The following is a 23,933-nucleotide window of genomic DNA, read 5'->3' as shown; positions in this document are numbered from 1 at the left end:
AAAATGATATATTTTATGTACTAAATATATTTTGTTTTCTTTTTTAGAGGAGGTTATTTTGTAGAAGGTATATCGATTTTCACTCAATTTTTTACCTTAGGAAATTTTATTGCTCCATAAAAATTGAAAGATGTATACTATTTTTTTTTTAAAAGACATACCACAGATTATGTTTCCTAAGGAGGTATTTTTTTTCCCAGTAGAATCAAATAAGACAAAGACATCTCCTATCTCAGGGTTCCAGAGGCCATACTTTAGCAAAACAGTGGGAAAAAAGTAAAAACTGCAATCAGTGTATCCTCGCAGAATGAGCTTTTGCTACTCTGTTGGGAGAGGGGATTAAGAGTGGGAAAAAAAGAAGATAATATAGAGGAAACAGCTACTAGCCTAGAGGGAAGGTTAACATTCTGATGCCATCCTGATTTCTTTCAGGGGCCATGCAAGGGAGCTAGCAGGAGAAAGTTTAGTGGGAGAATTCATTCATTCTGAAAGCTAATTCTTAGCTGGACTAACACCCCAAGGGGCTGACATCTCCCAGGGCACGATGACTGTAGGCATTAGTGTTTGTTGACATCATCTTGTAAGGTAAGGGTTCATTTGTTTAGTTATTGATTGAATGCCTTCCATGTTCCAGGCACTGAGTCAGACATCAGAGATGCACAGAAGAACAAGCTTCTATGGCCTCAGTGGCTCATAGTGTCTTCAGGGAGGCAAAGAGAAAACAGTTACACAGAAGCCATGAGTGCTGAAAAAGTCTCTCCTTTACTGAGTGCTCTGGGCATAGAGGAGGATGTGCCTGCTGGGTCCGCGGTGCCTTCGTGGTAGCATCTGAAATAAGTCTTAGAGAATGAGTAGGAGGTTGCTAGGCAAAGAAGGGCATTCCTTGTAAAGGGACCATTAATGGAAAGGCATAGAAGCTTGGGATAGGGGGAGACCCTGGAGTGATGAACTGTAGGGCAAGTGACCTGAATTTAGTGATAGTCAATTAGTAATTAATTGATTAAGTATTACAATGACTATCATTTATTGCAAGCATGATATACACAAGGTACCACATTATGATTTTGGCTTACTGATATGTTTTCGAGAGCAATGTAGGAAACATGGCCCTTACTACAGAGAAGGGGAAACAGATGAGGCTCCGTGGGGCAAAGGACAAAGGAATTACGTCAGAGGCTCTGCATATTTGGGCAGTAGCTTTGGAGGGAGTCATGTTTAGGGGTCCCAGCAGCAAACCTTACCTACTACAGTGAGCTCCAAGCTAAAGGAATTCTGCCCAGTTTTGTTGGTAGCAACGCAGGTGTAGGTCCCCGCGTCGCGTTGAGTGAGCGGGTCAATGAGCAGAGAGTGGACTCCGGTCTCCCTGACCAGCATCTTGTGGGAGGCGTCGGGGAGGACAGGCTGGCCATTGAGCAGCCACGTCAGCTCCGGGGGCGGTAAGCCACTCACCTAATAAACAAGAGGACAGCTGAGGCAAATGACAGACTGATGACAAGCAGATTTATTTGGTGGCTGACTTCTTCATCCTGATCTGGCACCACATAGATAGCGAGGGAATGTCAGTGGTGAGAAACCTCTCCACAGGGGCGTCAGGACGAGAGGGATCTGGATGGACGGGCATGTGAATTTAAACTGTATAGTATTTGGACCCCAGTTCAGGTAGTGATTTTATACTAGATTAAAATGAATAAGAATTAAAAAGCTAAATAGATAGATAAAGTAGGCCTGTAGTGTCAGTTTCAGAGAGAATATATTGCTTACAGACCTAACAACCAAGAGGTAGCCAGGAAAGGGGCAGACATTAAACCACTGTTCTCAAAGCTGGCTGTGTGTCATAACCACATGGGAATATTTGAAAATCCTGATGCCCATTTACTACATTAAATCAGAATCTTTGGGGAGTGGACCCAGGATGGATTTCTTTTAGGATTTAGGGTGGGAAAAATTAACAGTCCATCCCAAATATTATTTAGGTAACTAATTTGAGGGCAAGATCCACCTAGAGGAGTGGATTCTATAAATACTTAACCTTAAACCTTTACTAATTTGCATCTTAATCTCCATAGCATTCTTCAGTGTTGGGGCAGAAGGAGATTCATATTGAGAACTATCCATGCCGTTCAACTGAACCCAGTTTCTGGTGGAAGTGTTAGAATATATTATAGACTAGTTAAAGGTGATGGATGTAGGCTAGTATTAGAAACTGGATTCTGTTTTCATAAACTGCTTTGGAGCCAGTGACTATAATTTTTTCAAAGGCTGTACCTCATAGCAGTTCATTTCAAGGATGTAAAAATCATCCTTATGTCTTTACGGTAATAAAGACTTTTCAGGTACCATACGGAAGATGTCTGAACTACATCACCTCTTTGGTTGTCTTTTACAAACAGAGTAAACTCGATATGATATTAGTGTAGTTTTTATTAAGATATAATCACTTAAAAGGTTTTTTGAAATACTTTCATCTGGTATTAAATGCTCCAAAAGAACCTTATGGGTGGAAAAAAGTGATCTCTTTCTCTCTTTGTTCCTCAGTCCCCTTTCACCAAAACAAAAACAAAAACACCCCAAAACCAACTATAAAACAAATACAAACAAAGATAGGTGCATACAAGCAAATAGATACAAAGTATGAACAGGTGGCGCTACAGGCTACCTTGCAGTCCAGGCGACAGAGGCGCCCCTCGTGAGCCACCATGTCCCCAGGAGCCTGCAGGAAATGTGGTCGGAAAAAGCGTTCCTGGAGGGGCTCTTTGTCTCTTTCTTGCACTCGGGACCTTCCTCTGAAACAGCAGGTGTGTTCAGGCGTTAAACAGTAGAAACCAACTCATAAACATATGACAGTATAGGCTTTTAGGCATGGCTATTAGGGCTTGGAGAAAGATTTCTTTGGGGGATGGGGGTAGGGGTTGCTGGACCATAAAGAAATAATAAGTAATAGTGTGGAGCTGATGTGAAAAAAGAAAGTATTAAGTATCTCATCCACTGTAGGATTATCATGTGAGATCTATAATTAAATAAGCAGGCTTTAGCTTTTTTCTCTGTGAAGTCATTCTGGGTTTCTGGGTTAAGTGACTCAGCTCCCCTTGCCTTGGGTTTGACCAGTTGTTCAAAAGTTTCAAAATAAACAAATAAATCAGTATTCAATCTGAACCTCCAATGAGAGCCAAAAGAGAAGTCCTGTTTATTACTTAGAATGAGGCAGCTGCAGTCCCTGTGTCTCTGAGTAATAAAATGTAACCTGGCTTATAAATTCTGCCAGACCATTAAAGATGATCATGAACCTAAACTGATTAAGACTGACCAACAGTAACAGCTGTTCTTGAAGAAGGGGAAAAAAAAAAAACTGAAGAAGAAGGTATAGTTGTAACGGTAGTGAAATACTGTATCTGAAACGTAGGTCACTATTTTTGTTCCTTTGGTAAGTCTAATTTAATTCATGCATGTCAGCAACTATGAAATGCTTTGCTAAGACTTTGTGGCACCATACGACTCAAGAGAAAGCCAGGCTCTTTCTTCTTAACATTAATAAGCTCAGAGAGGAGGAAAGTTAGTTGCTATGTTGGAGACAATTGTTATGTTGGAGATAATAACAACAACAAAAATCTTTTATTAGTATACATATACTTATTAACAGTTTTTGTTTTTTAAAGAAAAGGTAACTTAGTTCAGTCTGATTTATATATTATATGCACAGGTGCTACTGATGGTTACAAATTTTGAACATTAAAAATGTGCTGTGAACCAATACTTCTCAAATTTAATACATTTGTGAATCACCTGGGGATCTTAGTAAAATGTACATTCTGATCAATAGGTCTGGTTGGGGCTTGGTATTCTGCATTTGCAACAAGCTCCCAAGTGGTGCCAATATTTCAGGTGGAGAACTACACTTTAGGTGACAGTTTATAGGCCCAATACTTCAGTGCTCATTGCAGCAGGTGGATGCTTGGGAGGGGCTGGAGAAGGGAGGTTCTTACTGTTTTTACCTGTGAGACTGACCAGCAGCTGTTAGTCGACTTCGGATGGGCAAACCTTGTACCATCAAGTGGCCAGAACAACTGATTCTCCCCTGAGAAACAGAAAATGAAGGAGATTAAAATAAAAAGAACTCCCTACTTTTTCAATATATATATACATTTTTATGGACCAAAATGTTATTAGCTTTTGACTATCATGAGTTTTTTGGAGAGGGAATAAAAACAATGTAACTCTTTAAACTGCTGTTAATATTTCAGGGGAAAGGATTTTTAAGAATATTGTGATGACCTTCATTTTTAAGCTGAAAATGAACAGACACAAATGTAAAGAAAATTGAGTTCTTATGCACTTAATATTTTTGCAGACACATGGTCAAGTATTTTTATGCTTTCCTCAATAGAGATTATCTTTAAAACTAACATTTTTATAGGAGTTGGTGAGAGTAGAAATTATAGTTCTGTACCTCCTATTCTCATAGTAGTTGGAAATATTTATTCTGCCATATTTTTTTTCAGTTTTATACTTATTTATTTATTTATTGGAGTATAATTGCTTTACAATGTTGTGTTACTTTGTGCTATACAACAATGTGAATCAGCTATATGTATACATATTTTGCCATGTTTTTAAGGGGGATTTTAAGTCCTGATCTCTTCAGAAAAGGAAAGTGAAATATTATGACTTTCCAACTTTTACCAAAAAAAGAAGAAAAAATTTTATGAGTGAGGGCTATTCACAAGTAATTTGCTTATTCTCTAAAGAACTAAAAATAGCAAATCATTCTTTGATAGAATAATTTATTGACTCTTCAAGAGAGTCAATGAATTGATAAACACAAGATTTACTCTAGAGATCTGAGGCATATAGTTAGTGAATAGATAGTACTAATGTCCTTTGACAAAGGCTGAAGAGTGGAGTGACCCATCAATGGCTGACTAGTCTTGTAAATTGTGATCCTGTGTTCTAGTTACACACAGTCTCAGTGCTCCTCATTCATTTTCCTCAGCAATCCTTAGTAACTTGCACTTCTCAAGGTTTATCCACATTGATATCAACTGCTCCTTCCTCAGAATGCGGCACAGCGTGGAACCCTGCGTCTCCACCTGGGGGTTGGCGGCCATGATGGTATAGTTGCCGTCGTCGTCACTGGTGGTGGAGTCAATGTGCAGAGAACATGTCCCGTCTCCTTCTCGCTTCATTTTGAAGTGCTCATTTCTCTTGGAAATCTGCTTCCCGTCTTTGAACCAGTAAACCTGAAATGAAATATAGACAAGGAGAATATGCAGGGTTCCGTACATCTTTAGAGGATCATGATATAAGGAGTAGGATAAGGCCTGGATGGATTGCCATCTCTACAACTAGTAACCCAACCTTTATAAAACAGAGAAAAATTATCAGACGCATTATAATAACAGTATAAGATGCTCCTCCACTTGTACATACAGAATATTTAAGTAAAAAATTACAAATAATTTAGGGTGGAGAGAAAGCTTTTGATTATTTTTATTGTACTTTATAATTAAAAAGCCACCCTAAGGGCCAGGCAGGTCTTTAGAGGCAAAATAATGAAAACTGGGATAGCTTGAAACTTTTCCTGCTAGAAGTTCCAGATCTCAGGGCCTAGAATAGCTGACCTTACTTGAAAGGCTAGTATGGTGTGTTATATCAAGTGGAATGAGGCCAGGATTCACTTGCTGAATTCCTCATCTGACTAAAATTTAAGTCTACATAATTTTCATGTTAAGTTCTACATGTATCAAGGGGAATCTCTGAAAGACAGGTGAGTTAAAGTACGGTAGCAGTTGACCTTCTCTGCATTTCCTGGTTACCAAACCATACATGCTAAAGCCATGTTAATGTTTGTGAAAGCAGAGTGAAGAGATTCCCTGCTGTAGACATACCGGGTGTAAATCCTCTCTCAGCTGACTGCCAGAAAATCTGGTGACTCATAAGATTTTTCACCAGTCAGTGGTAACAATATGACATTTTCTGCATTTACCAACCTAATAGTAATGATACAAAAATAGCTCGCTTTGTACAACAGGTTGGCTGTGGATGTTCAGTAGATGTTAAATATAAAGAAAAGTATCAGATTGGTGAATTTGATGGTTGAGAGGATCAATAGCCCCAAAGAGAGGATCATGACTATCAAAATTTATTTTCAACTTTTACAAAAATTTTAACATGCCCATAAGTAATCTGATTTGTTTTCTGCCTATTTGATGATTCTATTCCTGATTGTATCTTTGTAGTCAGATTATCTGGCCTTTGTTAATTTTCTGGTATTGGTTTTTATTCTCTGTATAGATATTTCACTAGAGTCTGATAAGGCTTTCTTGAGGGCACTGAGTCTATAGATTTGCACTGTTGGTTGACTGACTGGCTGTTCATCTTCCCCTACCTTTGGGACAGGTATCCCAACAATTTTGCAGGTGAATGTCACTGGAGAGCCTTCGGTGACCCGGAAGTGCTTGAGTCTTTTGTCAAAGATGGGAGCTATACACTTGCCCGTGGGGATCTCATCATGTTGGATTTCATCGTCTGATTCATCAACAGGGGTGCGTTCCAAGCGAAACTCTATTTCATTCATCAGCCTCTGCTCAAAGCTTGAAATTTTGTACTCCTGTCAAAATGGCAAACATGTTTTAATGTCAGTTTCTATGGGTGAGGAAGAATGTGTTCATCAGTATAATTTGAGGATGAAACTTTTTAAGATTCAAATGCTAGGTTCATATCATGGAACCTCCATAAACCAGGCATGTTCTATTTCCACTTCCTCACTACAGAGCACTACAGGGATTTGGGTGTCTACTGCAATCCCAAAATGTTCTGATTCCTCACCTTCATCATGGAGTCCCAGTAGAATCTTGTAGGGAATGGAATGAAGATAGAATGTCATTTCTATAGCTACTAAAAGTGTCCATCTTGATATATAGAACTGTCTATGTGGTGTTTTGGCAAAATTATTCTGAATTGTATTTTAGTACTTGCCTTCATCACCAACTTCCTGTCTCTACCGGGTTTTGCCATCAGAAAACTTGTCTGCATAAATCTCCACTGACCCCATGCTTGCCTTCACAGTATCTCTGCAGCCCTCACAACAAAACTATTTGAGATAATTTTCTCTCTTATAGCCTCATTCCCTTGTCACCTTTTCTTTCACTAGCACACTCCAGTTAAGTTTGTGTTCTCACAGTTCTGCTGAGATTGCTGCTGTCAGGGTCTTCTTATTTGCCAAATCCAGTTGTCACTTATCTGTTCTTGCCTTACCTGTCTTCTGAGCAGCATTAACACAGATGGCTACTTTCTCCATTAAAAAAAAGTTATTTATTTATTTGGCTATGCCAGGTCTTAGTTGGAGCAGGCAGGATCTTTGATCTTCGTTGTGGTATGTGGGAGCTAGTTCCTTGACCAGGGATTGAACCCAGCCCCCTGCACTGGGAACAAGAAGTCTTAACCTCTGGACTACCAAAGGAGTCCTTACTTTCTCCTTTTAAAAACATTTCTTTGTTGCTGTTGATTTCCATGACACTGTATTGGTTTTCCTTCCCTTTCTCTAGCTGTTCCGTATCAGTTTCCGTTGCTAGCTCTTCCTTCTCTGTCCTAAATTGTCTCATCCAGTCTCACAGCTTCACCTGCCTTCATGCTGATGACTCCAAATCCATGTCTCTCAGTCTGATCTCTCTCCAGAACTCATATACCCAATGATCTACTCTATATCATGAAAGTCATAAACCCACCAATTTATTCTGTGTCATGGCTTGGGTACCTCATGGGCACTTCAAACGTAGCCTGGTCCAAGCGATACACACTTGATTTCTGTTCCCCAGAGAATATACTCCAACCCTGCTCTTTCCTATCTTAGGAACTGGCACTGCTATTCATCCACTTGGTTAAGTAGTTAAACTGGTGTTTCTCACATTAGCTATGGTGAAAACAAAATGTTAAACATTGGTATTTTTCAACCTGTTCTTCTTGTAAAATAAAAATGAATTACTAGAAAAATGAAATATTAAAAGAATGCAAAATTATGTTTGATAGACATAAAATTTCTCTGTCAAATGCTATAGAAATTTCTTATTGGTTACTTTCAATTTCCACAGTTATCTCAAGGTGGAGAGATGACAGCTTGCAAATTGGCATAGGTTTCAGACCATGCTTTGAGTGCACCAAGTTAACTTAAATCTAGAACTTATCCTGGATTCCTGTCATTCCCTCTCCTGCCCTGTTCCATCAAGCTTAAATGTCACCCCCGTAAAACAGCCTTCCCAGGCATTTCATCTAAAGTAACTCCCTGTTGTAGTTCTCTACAGAGCATTTCTTGCTATCTAGTATTATTCCTTCTTTAAAAAATTTTTAAATATTTACTTTTATTTATTTGGCTGCACCAGGTCTTAGCTGCGGCATGTGGGATCTAGTTTCCTGGCCAGGGATCAGAACCTGGGCCCCCTGCATTGGGATCACAGTGTTTTAGTCACTGGACCGCCAGGGAAGTCCCTCCAGTATTATTCTTGCTTGTTTGTTTATTGATTCAATGATTGAATATCTCTAAGCATGTTAGCATCCAAAGAGCAGAATTCTTGTTTGTCTTTCTTTCCACGATGCCAACAGTACGCATAATAGTGAGTGCCTGTCTCATGGCAGGTGCTTCTTGAGTACCCAAAGAATGGAAGAATACATGAATGGCATGGAGGCTGTCACTTGTTCCTGCTCTACTGTATCTTTGAGGAATCCAGAGCCAGGTGCCTGGGGTGAGGGTGAGACCTTTGGTTAAACCTGTGACTCTAGTTAACTATGATTTTATGATTTGGGTAGGTTCCATGCAGATGATACTAGGATGCCCCTGAAGTGAATTTGGGAGCACCAGGCTGATTTGCATCTGCCCCTAGTCATAGGCAGAATAATTGAGCTCAGGACTCATGAGATATAATCTCAAGCTATTAAATCACATCACTCATGTCTTCTAGTTATTGTTTTATATATATCACTGCCTGAATTTGTGTAGAATTGGCACTTAGGAAACACAGAAACCAAATATTTCTTGGTTTTAATTTCTCAGAACCAATTTTAAATCTTTCTTCTCAGACATATCATAGATTGGGTAAACAAAATAAATCTACAGCAGCTCTTTCAGGGTAGAAAAAAAATATGAATCTCCAGTTAAGTGTATTCATTTTTCATCAGATAACTCAAACCAATTAAAGTAAAAGATGTTCACTTCTAATTTGAAACCTAATTTAGTTTAAAAGTATTATGACTATTTTCTACATTTTGGGAGTTTTTTTTTAAGTTAATACTTAAAACTTCCAGCTATCTACCTATTAGTTTGAACCATATGAAATTGCCATTTTTTCAGGATTAAAAGTGGTATAATATCAACAATTTCAAACTATTCTCCCTAATACTATATAATGAACATATTTTCCATAAATACATTAACTAGTCTTACAAATTTGAAATATTTCCTATTCTTGACAATTTAAAAATCCCACGAGGAGTACATTTTTCATCTTTGTTGAATTGCATTCATGCTCCGAAACAGGCATTTTTCCTTTTAACAGATATGTTTACTTTTTTGGATGCTTAGGAATAAAACCAACGAGTTATTTTATTCTCTTACTATGTGAGGTTGTTACTAAGTTGCTTTATTACTTTAAAAATAATAGTCAAATGAATGATTCTCATAGTTTGCAAAACTCACATGAGATCCTGGAGTTCAGGAAAACCCAGGCTTTTTGTGAGGGTGGCAAGAGGCCTTAGGTTCTACAGCAGCTAATCTTGTTTTGTTTAAGTCCCCAGATTCCCATCCATTCCATGCCACCTATAGCCACTATCTTAGTGGAGTCCTTGATCCAAGCTAAAGAACCTTCCCTGCAGCTTCTCCTACCACATGATGAGTGAGGGCTCGTCAGTTCCTGGCTTTCCATATTGGAAGTGTGAACTGATTTTTCCAAACAAGTATTGTGCATGGTGGTAAGTTATGATTATGTGTATACTTCAGGAACAAATGGGTGATAGATAAGGCTTTGAGTACTTGCAGCATATCTTTACAACTGGGATGTTTACGAAGATGCACACCATGTGCAAAGCAGGAATAAGTGTAGGGTTCTTTTGAGGGGGGGAGGGGTGCTTTGCTCCTGAGAGTTGGTTATCCCAGGAATAACTACTCCTCTTATACATAAATCAAGGTTGTCATTCCAAATTGTGACTGATGAGATTCAAGTTTTCTAAGGACATTTGCAAATAAGCAATATGTTTAAGTTAAATTTGAATGTGTTTTCTGCACTGTTCTCACAAAGGTGGTCCTACTGACGTGCTGTGGGTGGCCGTGCACTTTGAATTTCCAGGACTGGATTTGTGCTGTGTTCTCCATTTTTCCTTGCTTTGTCCGTTTTGTGAGTATAAACAGGAGTTTCTGTGAAGTCTGCTTGTAGGTGATGTCTGTGCTCAAAGGAGAGAATGTTTTTCTGTGTAAATCTGGTCTGTGTGGCCAGCAAGTCAATGACATATGGCCCATCCTTTCCAGGCTTATGTTAAAGACCTTAAGTGAAAATGAATTGCACAGAATTTCAGTTGCTCTATGAAAGAAAGTGAAAAGCTAAAAAATAACTTCAGAAGAATATGCCACTTGAAAATATAGGTTCTTTTTTTTTTTCCTTTGAAGATAATCCTCTTAATGCCGATAGTTTGACAACTTGAGGCATTTGGTTTCCGGGACACATCTGCAGAAATTTCCTTCAAATTGTCAGAGTGGTGGAGAGTACTTTCCTTCTGCTGAGAACCTCAGTGTCATGACATACCCCAATCAGACACGGCATTGCCAAGGTTCCAGATTTCGAAAACATGGAGCATGATCTGACACAGTGCCCTGAGCTGGGTTCTGAGTCTGGTCTTTGGGGCAAATAATCAAGTAGGATCAAACCAGTTGGAAGAGCCTGCTCAAAGGGCTCCCAGCCAACTCTGGGTATAGTGTGTGCTAAAGGAAGTTGTATGTGTTAGGGGAAGTATTCTCCTTTGTTCCTGGGACAGCCCACAGTATGGGCAGCAGATCCAAGATTCCTAGATAAACTTTAACATACACAGAGGATGTCTTTTTTTTTACCATGTATCTAATACTACATGCCACCTTCAATAGAAATAACCAGGCTTCATAGCCCCCCGCCCTGTCCTTCCTGCCAGATTCTTAGAATACTATAATAGGCACTGGGGGTACAGCATTCTATAAAACAGACTCTACTGTGGAGGAGGTAGACCTCCTTTTAAAGTATTTAAAAATACTTTAAATCCAAATTTTGTCTTTAAGAATAAATAATCACTAAATGATTCACAGATTTACCCATAAAGCTTCAGTTAATGCCAGAGCTTTGCTTAACTTCGCCATTTTTTAAAGTTTTCATCTTCTTAATCAGTTGATTCGGAGAAGGCAATGGCACCCCACTCCAGTACTCTTGCCTGGAAAATCCCATGGATGGAGGAGCCTGGTGGGCTGCAGTCCATGGGGTCGCTAAGAGCCAGATGCGACTGAGCGACTTCACTTTCACTTTTCACTTTCATGCATTGGAGAAGGAAATGGCAACCCACTCCAGTGTGCTTGCCTGGAGAATCCCAGGGACGTGGGAGCCTGGTGGGCTGCCGTCTATGGGGTCGCACAGAGTCGGACACGACTGAAGCGACTTAACAGCAGCAGCAGCAGCAGTTGATTAAAACAGATTATTATCACGGTGGATAGTATCTATAATTAGGTATAATCAGAATCCCTGTAGTCAAGTGAGATATTTTCTATAGAGATGCAACAAATCCAAAATTTTCTCCTTGGTCAAAAGTTTCATTATCCTATGTGAAACTAATATAAATCCCAGAGTTGTGACTTAATTCAACAGATACTTGCTGGGCACCTACTCTGGGCCAGACACAGCAGGGGTACAGCAGTGAGCAAGACCCTCCTCCCCCGACTCCAGCTCTCAGGGAGCTTGTGACTAGTACATCCTGGGTGAACTCACAGCAGATGACATGGGGACACTTCACTATTCCATCACTCAGGATCCTACCATGCCCATGGTGAACAATGTAAGGCCAGTGACACGTGGTCCTCTTATTAGAAAAGAAACAGATGGCAAGATTATTTGCGCTCAAGGGAGAATTTTCATAAAGAATTCATGGTAAGAGATGAAAGAAGTAAGATTTAAATAGAAGAAATGACTAAGGAGCTTAGAGAAGAAGGAGATTAGAGGGAAAAAAGGCAGAGCAAGAATTAGGTACTTATATTTTTTCCTTTTTGTCATACAGGGGAGTACCTGGGAGCCACACTTTTTAAAAGTTTTCATTTGAAAAATGGGAGGGAGGATAAGAATAAAGAGATGGGGAGATTTCCAGAGAAGGGAGGTCAAGGATGAAAGTTGAAATAAGACATTAAATGTCTAAAGCTAATGTGGGAGTAAAAAAATAGATCATCTTGATTTCCATGTACCTAGAATGCAGGTATAGACAGCTGTCAGTACTCATGTTTCTTTATGATTGTTTTCCACTTTTTCTAAACAAATTTTCTTCTTCGCTTCATCAGTGGGCCACAATACATTTAGACAATTCTTCATGACTTTTTCACTGTTGTTTCCCAAGACAGCAGTGGACAAAACAGTATTGTAATATGGCCTCAAAACTTCCTCAGATCAACATCTACCAACCTAATGCAAGCATTCCATCTCAGATAGCTCCTTAGTTTCCTGAGTTGCATTATGTAGCTTGGCTTTCATTTCATTTCATTTCATTTCATTGGCACACAATGCTGTGTAAGATCAATTCTGTAATTAACATACTGTAATAACTCTAAGAATAATAATTGTCAGAAGAACACTGACATGTGTCACACTTTTCAGATGGGGAGGCTTGAGATACTTTTTGAGACTCCAAGTTCCTGCTGTTAGCCTTGAATTTAATTCATGATGGAGGTTTAATAGAGTTCTACTGGATTTATAGCCCTCCACTCATGGAAATTCATGTTTACATGTACTCACAGTTCAGATAAGAGAAAAACCTTACTTTCCCTTGAATTGGGCAATGGATTAGCATGAATCTCCCTACAGAGTAACCATAAAGGAAAAATCAGACAGACTGTGTGCTGACTTGGTATCACTTTTACAGGCTTCTAATTGCTCCCTGTCTGAGTTGTAAAAGACAGTCTGAACACAGCTCTGATTTCAGTGACACTTAGAAGGATTAACAACCACAACTGTGATGACAGTATTATAGGAAAACAAATCTGTGCTAGACAGAGCAACGTTTATGGGGTTTGGAGGTAATTGTCGTAAAACTGCAGAAGATTGCAGAGGTTCAGGAAAAATGTGTAAGTGACTTGGAAGCCAGGGCTCTGGTTCCTGTTCTACCACTGACCTAACAGTTTGACAACTGTGCCTCAGTTTCTCTATCTAGAAGATGGAAGAGAAGAATAGTTGCCTTGGTATTTGCCTCCCAGATATGTATGAATTTGATGAAATGATATATGAAAAGTGTACTTGATTATGGCAAGCTTAAATATCCTGCTTCAAGTCAATAATTTAAAGTCAATTTTAAACAACATTTTTAAGCATTATTTTGAGCATTTTAAAGAAGATATTACTTGATGTGAACCATTTTTAAAGTCTTTATTGAATTTGTTGCAATATTGCCTGTTTCATGTTTTGGTTTCTTGGCCCTGGGGCATGTGAATCTCCCCTATCAGGGATTGAACTCACACCCCCTGCATTGGAAGGCAAAGACTTAACCATTGGACCTTCAGGGAAGTTCAAATTTTGAGTACTGTAAACACTGTATTCAAAAGAATCCACTCAGTAAGAATTTCCCAACATATAATGGACTAGTAAAATACTGTATATCAGTGGTTCCACTGGAAGTAAGATTTAAAAACATGAAGGAAAGCAACATATGGTCAGGGGAGTGTGGAACCTTGTTTCCAGGGTCACTTATATCACAGACTGCACAATATTTGACATATAGTTTTCACTGAAATTTTATGTTCTATTTCAAAATCGATTTTAATCAGTTCCCACCTGAGGAAATAAACCAAGAGTTAAATTATTAAAATATATATCTGCATTAAAAAAATAACCACTGTACAGAAAGCAAAAATAAATGGCTCAGGACTTCCCTGGTGATCCAGTGGTTTAAACTCTTTTTCCACTACAGGGGGTGTGGATTTGATCCTTGATCAGGGAACTAAGATCCTGCATGCTATGTGGCACAGACAAAAAAGAAAAACTAGTTCAAATAAAATAGTGTTTCTTTCGAATATGCTTGCATATGACTTTGCTTTTTCTCCTTCAGTGTAAACACTTACTAGAAAACAGGGGGTTATACAGGTTGAACCACAGGATATTGGCTAATGGCTGTTTCACACACTTTAACCTAATGTAAAGATTGAGAAGAACTGGTGAGCAATCCCCAGGCACATTAGGGTTGAAGGAATCAGAAAAGAGAACTTGGAACTCCAGAGTTCCTTCAAGCCCAGATCACCTCAAGGCTCAGATATTGAAATATCTCAAAGATGTGATGGTGTTTGCCAATACTGAGCAGAGGATTGCTGGAATGGAAAGCAGACTCTCTAGTCCCTCTACTTAACCTGCTCTATTCTAGGTAAACACATGTAAACAGGTAAACTGAATTAGCTATTGGGCTAATCAAGAACTGTGGATCCATGTGGACAAGTTTCCTGCGCAAACCATGGTCAGTCTGTACTCTGCCTTCCAAAGCTGCAGTGTCAGTTTCACTGAGGTCAGGTGACCTAAGGACTGAATTAAGCAAACTTACATTCCTTACAGTGAAATTCCAATAAATCATCTGAATCCAACAGTCTTACCTGCTGATTTGATCTGACATCACTGAAATTCATCTTTTTTCCCAAGTCTAGAATCACCGCATTCTTAGTTTCACGGATGTAATCATCATTCACTGGGTGGGAAGACTTTGTATTTTTCTTCATTAGTCCCTGGGATGGCCTGTAAAATTAATTCACCCCTAAGTCACTCATGAAAAGCCCTGGTCAGGGTACAAAGGCCTAGGAATCAGGGAGGTTGGAATGACAACCATACACCAGGAGTCATCAAGCACTTACGTAGGGCATCTTGTGTGCAAAAGTTGAGCACTGAGCAAAGAACCTGTGTATAGAGGTGTTTTCAGTATTTAAATTATAAAAATATATTTAAAATGCGTGCATGCTAAGTCACTTTAGTCATGTCTGATTCTTTGTGACCCCATAGACGGTAGCCCGCCAGGCTCTTCTGTCCATGGGATTCTCCAGGCAGGAATACTGGAGTGGGTTGCCATGCCCTATTTCAGGGGATCTTCCCAACCCAGGAATCAAACCTGGGTCTCCTGCATTCAGGTGGATTCTTTACCGTCTGAGCCACCAGGGAAGCCCATGTTTAAAATAATCATGTGCTTTTGTCCTAACATGTTCAATATCCATTTTGTCTAAGAGATAGGATTATAAAGGACAAATGATAGTGATAACTAAGAGGCCTATCCTAGACTAAGCTATTCTTATGGAGACCCCTTCTTAAATGACCTCTTTTACATCAAGAAACCTCAATGAGGGACTTCCCTGCTGGTCCAGTGGTTAAGACTTAACCTTCCAATGCAGGAGGTGGGGGTTCAATCCCTGGTCAGAGAGTTAAGATCCCACATGCCTTTTGGCCAAAAACCCAAAACATAAAACAGAAGCAATGTTGTAACAAATTCAATACTCATATCTTGAGATACTTACATGGATGGTGCGCTTTTAGGCAGCCCCATGGCATTGGTGGGTGGGATGGCAGGGAGAGAAGGCAGAACGGAGCTGAGAAAAGCCACTGGGTTCTGAATGCGGCTGGTGGGAGAGACAGGAGCTGGGGACACACAACGGGGCTGAAACTGGTTTCCGCTGGAGATGGAAAACGTGAGTGGCAGTTGTGCTGGCTCTGTTGGACCTGGAGTGGGGAGTGGCTCGTTTTGGATGGAGACCCCTCCTAGAGATTTGGTTTGAGCCGAGGGGTGAGTAACTAAGAGGCTTTCTTTGCTCACTGTCCTCTGCATGGCTTGAGGAGTGCTGCTCAGGGTGAACACTGGAGAGCTGGAAGGGGACACGGAGGCCACAGTGGTACTTGTAGAGGGGAAGAAGTGCTTTGGCCGGGCCAAGCTGAATGTCTGTGATGGAGGGGCCTTCGCCTGCTTGCTGGACATTGTCACTGCCGGAACAGCAGTGGAGTTCAAAACACTCATGTTGAAAGGAAACTCCTTGGGAGATGAAGGGGATGGGTTTTGCAACTGCTGTTGTTCCAGTAAAACTTGGTTGTGAAGCTGTTGTAGCTGACTGGAGTCGCTGCACACAAAACAAGAGTGGGGGAGAGAAGAGAAACTGTTACCATCTCCTCACCCATCAGAAAGTGTCCAGACAGGCTCTTTATTGTTGGGTTGGTCAAAAAGATCTTTCAGAAATCAGAATGAACTTTTTGGTCAACCCAGTATCTGCTAAGAATGTACAGCCAGAGTGGCCAGCAGTCAGCCAATCAGTTTCTTGTGAGTTCTCTCCTTCTTTCCAGATCTGTTTGATTGCCAGGAAGAAGGGAAAGGCCACCATGATGCACAACTCCGTGAGGCATCATCTATCGACATTTTGTCCTTTGTGTTGTGACCCTGGCGTTGGGCAACACAGCAGAATGTTTAAAAATTAGGAACAAGAAATAGAAACAATGATTCTCTTGTTGGGAGTGCTCAAAGTTCCAAGATGAGTAGATAGTATCTGGGCTAGGGGTAGGCCATGAAACTAAAAGACACTTGCTCCTTGGAAGAAAAGTTATGACCAACCTAGAGAGCATATTAAAAAGCAGAGACATTACTTTGCCAACAAAGGTCCATCTAGTCAAAGCTGTGGTTTTTCCAGTAGTCATGTATGGATGTGAGAGTTGGACTATAAAGAAAGCTGAGTGCTGAAGAATTGATGCTTTTGACCTGTGATGTTGGAGAAGACTCTTGAGAGTCCCTTGGACTGCAAGGAGATCCAACCAGTCCATCCTAAAGGAAATCAGTCCTGAATGTTCATTGGAGGGACTGATGCTGAAGCTGAAACTCCAGTACATTGGCCACCTGATGGGAAGAACTGACTCATTTGAAAAGACCCTGATGCTGGGAAAGATTGAAGGCAGGAGGAGAAGGGGACAACAGAGGATGAGATGGTTGGATGGCATCACCGACTCAATGGATATGAGTTTGAGCAAACTCTGGGAATTGGTGATGGACAGGGAGGCCTGGTGTGCTGCAGTCCATGGGGTCACAAAAGAGTCAGACACAACTGTGTGACTGAACTGAACTAAACTAGGTTTAGGGTTAGGGTTGGGCTTCTGGACAGAGGTGTTGAGCTACATACTGATGTTAGTCACTAACACTAAAGAGGGCTGAGTTCCCCCCCAAATGTGCTAGATTCTTCACTCTGTCTCATTTTAGAGCAAACCTTAGCAAAGCAGCTGGATATGTCTTGGTGTTTCTCATCCTCTTATGACAACAAAGCTTTATAGATAAGGTAACCATATGTTTTGATTCATTCTAGACCGTGCTCCTTTATGCCTGTTTTCCTGCCATAATTACTGCTGGCACTCTTTCACTCTCAAAAATGTCATGGTTTCAGTGCTAGATTATATGGTCACCATAATTATAAATGTTGCCTTAGACTTGTCTTGTGCCTAAAAAAAGGAAGATGATTAAGCTGGGAGCACTTTCTCTATGTAAAGGAATCTGACTCACAGAAGCGTTGTTTGATTTGCCTTAAGTCCCACAGTCTAATACTTTCTCTTAAAATAGTTAATTATTTTTTAATAAAGAAAATGGAAAATGTCTAAATACTATATATGCATCAAGTTGTCAGAACTGTCAAGTTTTGCTGTGTAGGAGACTCTCCTCTTGAGCAAATAACCATAGGAGGAGCCACGAGTGAGACCACAGTGCTTCAACCACCATGGTTTTATGTTCTCTGAAAGTATACCTGGAACAGAGAAGATGATCTGCTGAACATGGGGTCTATTAAAAATGAAAGGTTCTACATTTTCATACCATTGGGGAAGTCAACACCAACAATATCAAGTCAGGGGCTTCCCTGGTGGCTCAGGGGTAAAGAATCCTCCTGCTGATGCAGGAGAGCTGGATTCGATCTCTGATCTGGGAGGATTCCATATGCTGTGGAGCAACTAAACTCGTGGGCAGCAACTATTGAGCCTGTGCTCTGGAGCCCCGGAGCCACAACTGCTGAAGCCTGTGTGTCCTAGAGCCAGTGCTTTGCACCAACAACAAAAGCCCCAACCCCCACCCCTCCCCGCAACGCGAAGCCTGCACACGGCAACTAGAGAGAAGCCTTCACAGCAGCGAAGACCCAGTACAGTAACAAAGAAATAATAAATAAAACTTTTCTCTTTTTTTAAAGACCAAGTCAGAAGGTTCTCCAAACCTTGACTTAAAAAAAATCCTTGGAGTTTAAGGCATTTTCCCTTCCCTTCGTTGACATTTCTGATACACAATATATGGAAAAGTAACTTCACAACGTAGAGACCAATCTCTACTTTCATTAACTCCTGTCAAATGCTACATACTGTATGATCCTTTGTTAAACTATGAAACTCTCATCTTGGATTAAACTAAGAATTTAGAAGTACTAGCCACTTGGCAGAGTAACTTTCTTCCCCCCTTTTAGAAGTAAGTATTTAAGCTGAGAGAAAAAAGTAAAATTAATTAAACCTTTTCATTTTATTTAGCAATCAAGAGAAGTAGAAATATCCTTCTTAGATATACTTAGAAAAATATGAACAATTAACATTATTTCTGCTGGTGTTAACTCTCCCAATGGCATGAAACTATAAGACCTTTATAATTTTAATGGATCTAATATTTGGCAGGTCCCATTCTGTGAATGCTATAGCATAAAGATAATGTTGTGTGGTTTTTAGGACAGGTTTGTATTGTATTCTTGAGTAAATTTTAATCGGATGATGCAGAAATATTTTCTTGTGGTTATGGAAGTAGAAAAAGTAGCATATGAAAATTAAGTGATCTTAAAAAGCTAGGGATGAAGAAAAGAGGCCAGGAAGTCACTTGATATTGATTGATTCTGATTTTCTTTTGGCTTCCATTGAATGAAAACCAAGAACTAGCTTTTAACTTTAAGACTTTAAATAGCATCTTGGCCCTTATAATTTAATGCAGTATATTGGAGGGTCACAAACCTTAAACATAATGATATATGAGATACAGCATCAAATTGTTTTGATTATCTAAAATTCTGGAAGAATTCATTTGAGAATAACCTCTCTTTTTGATTGATAGGCTTCCCTGATGGCTCAGATGATAAAGAATCTGCAGCAATGCAGAAGACCTGGGTTTGATCCCTGGGTCAGGAAGGTCCCCTGGAGAAAGAAATTGTAACCCACTCCAGTATTCTTACAAAGTGAAGTGGTTCAGAGGTTAAAGTGTCTGCCTGCAATGCAGGAGACTTGGGTTTGATCCCTGGGTCAGGAAGATCCCCTGGAGAAGGAAATGGCAACCCACTCCAGTATTCTTGCCTGGAGAATCCCATGGATGGAGGAGCCTGGTGGGCTACAGTCCATGGGGTCACAAAGAGTTGTGCATGATTTTTTTTCTCCAAATGTTACTAAGCTCTATCTTGTTTCAGAAGGGATTTAAAACACCTGTTTCGATTTGCTTATTCATTACATCAGGGCAAGGTGTCAATTCTAGTAGTCAACAAACTTTTATTGAATCTTCTCTGTGTTTACTTTGCTAGGTGCTATAGGATATACAAATATGCCTCAGATAGTATGAGCTATTCAGGGCTTAAAAAAAATCTTACTATATATGCATGTAACACAAATAACGAGTAGTTATTTACAGATAACATATTTGTTGTCATTCAATTCGGTTATAGAATTTACTATCTAATAATGAAGATACACATTGCAGTGAAATAATAAAGAAAGGACAGGTTAATTACAAAGCATAAAAAGCCCTGAACAACCTCTCTAATTCAAAATAGCAGCCTATCATAAATTGCCATACACTCAGCTGTTCATGTCTTGTTGCTGTGAGGATTTCTGAAATCAGGGTTATACCCAAGCTTTCTTTCTGTAGATTGTCAACTCTCTCGGGTTATCTGAAAATATCTTTTCTTTTGCCACAACTTACTTAAAGCATAATGCTCAAGAATATGGCTTCTGCAGAAAGACTTAGATCCTAATCTTGGCTCTGCCACTGATTATGTGTTTGGTTTTGAGTGGTTTCTAGGTTTTTTCGATCCCAATTTCTTCATAAGTAAAATAGGAGTAAGTAATATCTCTTCACATTGTTGTGAGAATTGGTGGATGAGTCACCTAAATCAGTTGAATGCTCAATACATTGTGGCTATTGTATTTTTCAGTTTCTGAACTACAGATACCAATTTTAAGATTTGTAAGAAGGAACATGAGTTTCAAAACTGTTAAGGTTGCTTCTTCTTGTGGTTCTGGAATATGAAAGAATTTCTTATGGATTTTAAGTGGTTGAGATAAAATGTCAAGGCTTTATGACAAGCACTGCAGAACAAACTTGAGCTATTGTATCAAGTACCTTTGAAAGCAGTTTGGCAACAACAGTTGGGGCGGTGTGCTTTGGAGCCAGCTCTCATTGGCTCTGGAGAGAGGATTGTACACACCTCATCCCAATTCCCAGTTCAATGATCTTTCTTTAGTAACTTGAAATCATCCCTGGTGGGAGGAAATTGGCAAGTGCTGCAAGTCAGGGCTTCCCTGCCTCTGTCGGTAATTAAAACATTTGCCAGTGCACCACTGATTAAGATAACTAATTCTGGGTAAATATGTCTCTGCAATCAGATTTAGCTGTGGTTTTAGCAGTGGTAATCATGCTGGCTGTGCAGAGAGCATAAAAAGCAAACAGACCTCACTAATTTAGGCACCACTGGCTAGAGTCAGTTGGCCTGGGAAAGGATCCAGGCATAGTTTTTAAGTGTAGGGGAATTGTTCTTAAATTTCAGCGAGCTTCAGAATCCTCTGTTGGGCTTGTTAAAAGATAGATTTCTGGGTCCCACCCCCAGGGCTTCTGGTTCAGTGGGTCTTAGTGGAGTACTAGAGCCTGTATTTCTATCAGGCCCCAAGGGGACGCCAGTGCTTTGAATAGCAGGCCTCTAGGTAGTTCTTGCCTGCGTCCAAGACTGAACCACTGCTCTAGAGAAACACTTGTCCCCAAAGCATACATTTTCCTAGTACATTCTCATTTTGTCTCTGACATTTTATCCACTTTAAATGTTTATTCTTGTTTTTCTGGCCGTGAAGGAATGTGTGTATGGGGCTGGGTGGGGTGATAAAGGGTTGTAAATCAGGTTCACCAACTTTTACACTGTAGTTTCCGACTGGCTGTACCTAAGAATAAGCTGTGGAGAGATTATGATTCGGCTGGGGTGCAAGGCATAAATATTTTTCAGAAGCTATACATTTTATTCTAGAGTGTAGCCAGGATGAAGAATCACGTCTTTAGATAGCTTAATATTCAAGTTGATATTTTCAAAGTCTAAATTATCTAGGTTTTGATGATAGTGTTTAAAATGACAGCTTCCCTTTGCAGTTTTAAGATCTATCCGAATTCTATTTTCTATATGAATGGCAAATTGAAGAACAACCAGAAAATGGTATCCTCAAGATTACTGAGTCAATATGTTTTAATGTAAAACCTAAAAGATTAACATCAATAAGGTTAAAACCAGTAAGAAAAGTGTGCAAGCATGTGGATTCACAAAGGGAGCATGTGTGTTTATAAAAGAGAGAGAGGGAGGGAGGAAGGACAGAGGAAGCGGGGAGTATCCACATGCATATTCTTGTCTCTAATACAAAATTTAAGGAAGGCAAAACATATTAAAGAATTATATAGTGCTGAGAACTGGATTTTTAGAGGGTGTCACTACATAACTTAGTAGAAAGAATTTTTATATTCATTGAAATTTTCATGTGGTAATTAAGGAATCAGCAGCCTGGGTTGGGATGACTTCCCTGTGTGACTTCACTCACTTAAACAGTCCCTGGGTAAGTGGAGGCTCTACAAAATGGCAAATGGATTGTCTGGGGTTACCTATTCCCACAACTCACTTCTCTGAGAATTGCTTTTACACACAGTCGTGATTTGATCCATTTGACTCTTCTTCCTTGTAAACCTAAATTCTCTGCACCTGACCTCTGTGTCTGACTCTTTGTGACCCCATGGACTGTAGCCTACCAGGCTCCTCTGTCCATGGAATTTTCCAGGCAAGTGGGTTGCCATTTCCTTCTCCAGGGGATCTTTCCAACCCAGAGATCGAACCCAGGTCTCCTGCACTGCAGGCAGATTCTTTACTGTCTGAGCCACCAGTAAACAAGGCTGGTATTTGGAATGGAGCTTCTGAGAATGATGTAGTTAGCAGTGAAAAGACAGTGAAAAGTGAAAGTCCCTCAGTGGTGCCTGACTCTTTGCGACCCCATGGACTATACAGTCCATGGAATTCTCCAGGCCAGAATACTGGAGTGGGTAGCCTTTCCCTTCTCCAGGGGATCTTCCCAACACCCCGGGATCGAACCCTGGTCTCCTGCACTGCAGGCAGATTCTTTACCAGCTGAGCCACAAGGGAAGCCCAGTTAACAGTGGAACTTGACAGAAATCGTGAAAGGACATGTCATTATGGGCGAGATATGAGTTGATGAGGCTTCCAAGAGAGAAGAGAGGAGAGGATATGCAAAGAGGAAACAAGGAAGTGCTTGGGACGGAGCGTGAGCAGCAGATAGAAGCCAGACTGACCGTGTATGTGATCCTAGCTCCTAAGGAGAGAGTCAATTCCTAGGCAGGTTGATAAGAAGTCCAGGGTCCCTGAGGAGGAGAGAGAGGGGTCTGGGGCTCTTGAGGAGGAGATAGGGGTCTGGAATTCTCAAGGAGGAGAAAAGGACAAATGTCTTTTTTTTGCCTCTACGTTCCTTAGTCTTAGTCTCATAAGACATTTTTTTCTTTAAGCCAGAACTCAGTTTAAACTCTGTACTAAGGATTATATAACAACAATGTATCCTGCCTGAGGACAGTTTCTCCTTCTTGAAAACCTTCTGACTAATCCTGTTATTTTAGAATGTATATTATGGGAGTGGGTCTGGTAAAATCTTTTCTATTGTTAGTTCTAATCCTGTCATCTTAAAATATAAATTGTGGGAGTGGGTCTAGTAAGATCTTTACAACCTTGAGACATTCTTTTGATTTACTATAATAACCAATTGAAAAAGTATATAACTCCGTTGCTAACACTTGGGAGGGGGACACTCTCCTTCCCCCTTCTGATGTCTATGTCAGAAGCTTTCTCTGTCCCTTTTTCACTTTAAGAAAACTCTGCTACACGAACACTCTTGAGTGATCAAGCCTGGTCTGTGGTCCCAAAGCTAAATCTTCTTCGGAGATCATGAATCTGACATTGTTCACTATCACTAACTCCCTACTCTCCTCTGTGCAGGGCCTGGCTGGGTTTTGTTTCTCATTCCTGCTTATATCACTGTCATAACCTCTTCCCTTCTTTTTACTTCAAGTAATTCCTGTTTCCTGTGACTAGCAGAATTTTGAGGGGACAGAAGTTTAATTTATATGCAGAGTACATCATGAGAAACACCGGGCTGGATGAAGCACAAGCTGGAATCAAGATTGCAGGGAGAAATATCAATAACCTCAGATATGCAGATGACACCACCCTTATGGCAGAAAGTGAAGAACTACTAAAGAACCTCTTGATGAAAGTGAAAGAGGAGAGTACAAAAAGTTGGCTTAAGCCTCAACATTCAGAATACTAAGATCATGGCATCTAGTCCCATCACTTCATGGCAAATAGGTGGGGAAACAGTGGAAGCAGTGACAGACTTTACTTTTGGGGGTCCCAAAATCACTGCAAATGGTGA

At 40.1% G+C, this 23,933-nt stretch overlaps 1 protein-coding gene across 1 annotated transcript in view; it reads right to left on the bottom strand.

Annotated features, from left to right (window-relative positions):
• Window positions 1–23,933, bottom strand: part of MYPN (myopalladin) — an 89,217-nt gene that overhangs the window by 15,502 nt on the left and 49,782 nt on the right. The window contains exons 11-17 of the mRNA XM_070470732.1: window positions 15,737–16,330; window positions 14,831–14,969; window positions 6,383–6,604; window positions 5,085–5,234; window positions 3,990–4,072; window positions 2,657–2,783; window positions 1,242–1,449 (exon numbers count right to left, since the gene is read on the bottom strand). Of these exons, the coding sequence (XP_070326833.1) occupies window positions 1,242–1,449; window positions 2,657–2,783; window positions 3,990–4,072; window positions 5,085–5,234; window positions 6,383–6,604; window positions 14,831–14,969; window positions 15,737–16,330 (1,523 nt within the window). The remainder of the gene's footprint in view (window positions 1–1,241; window positions 1,450–2,656; window positions 2,784–3,989; window positions 4,073–5,084; window positions 5,235–6,382; window positions 6,605–14,830; window positions 14,970–15,736; window positions 16,331–23,933) is intronic.

The sequence above is a fragment of the Odocoileus virginianus genome, chromosome 7 (genome assembly GCF_023699985.2).
Source record: "Odocoileus virginianus isolate 20LAN1187 ecotype Illinois chromosome 7, Ovbor_1.2, whole genome shotgun sequence".
In the NCBI taxonomy this organism is placed as follows: Eukaryota; Metazoa; Chordata; class Mammalia; order Artiodactyla; family Cervidae; genus Odocoileus; species Odocoileus virginianus.
This window is presented reverse-complemented; position numbering and strand designations above follow the sequence as displayed.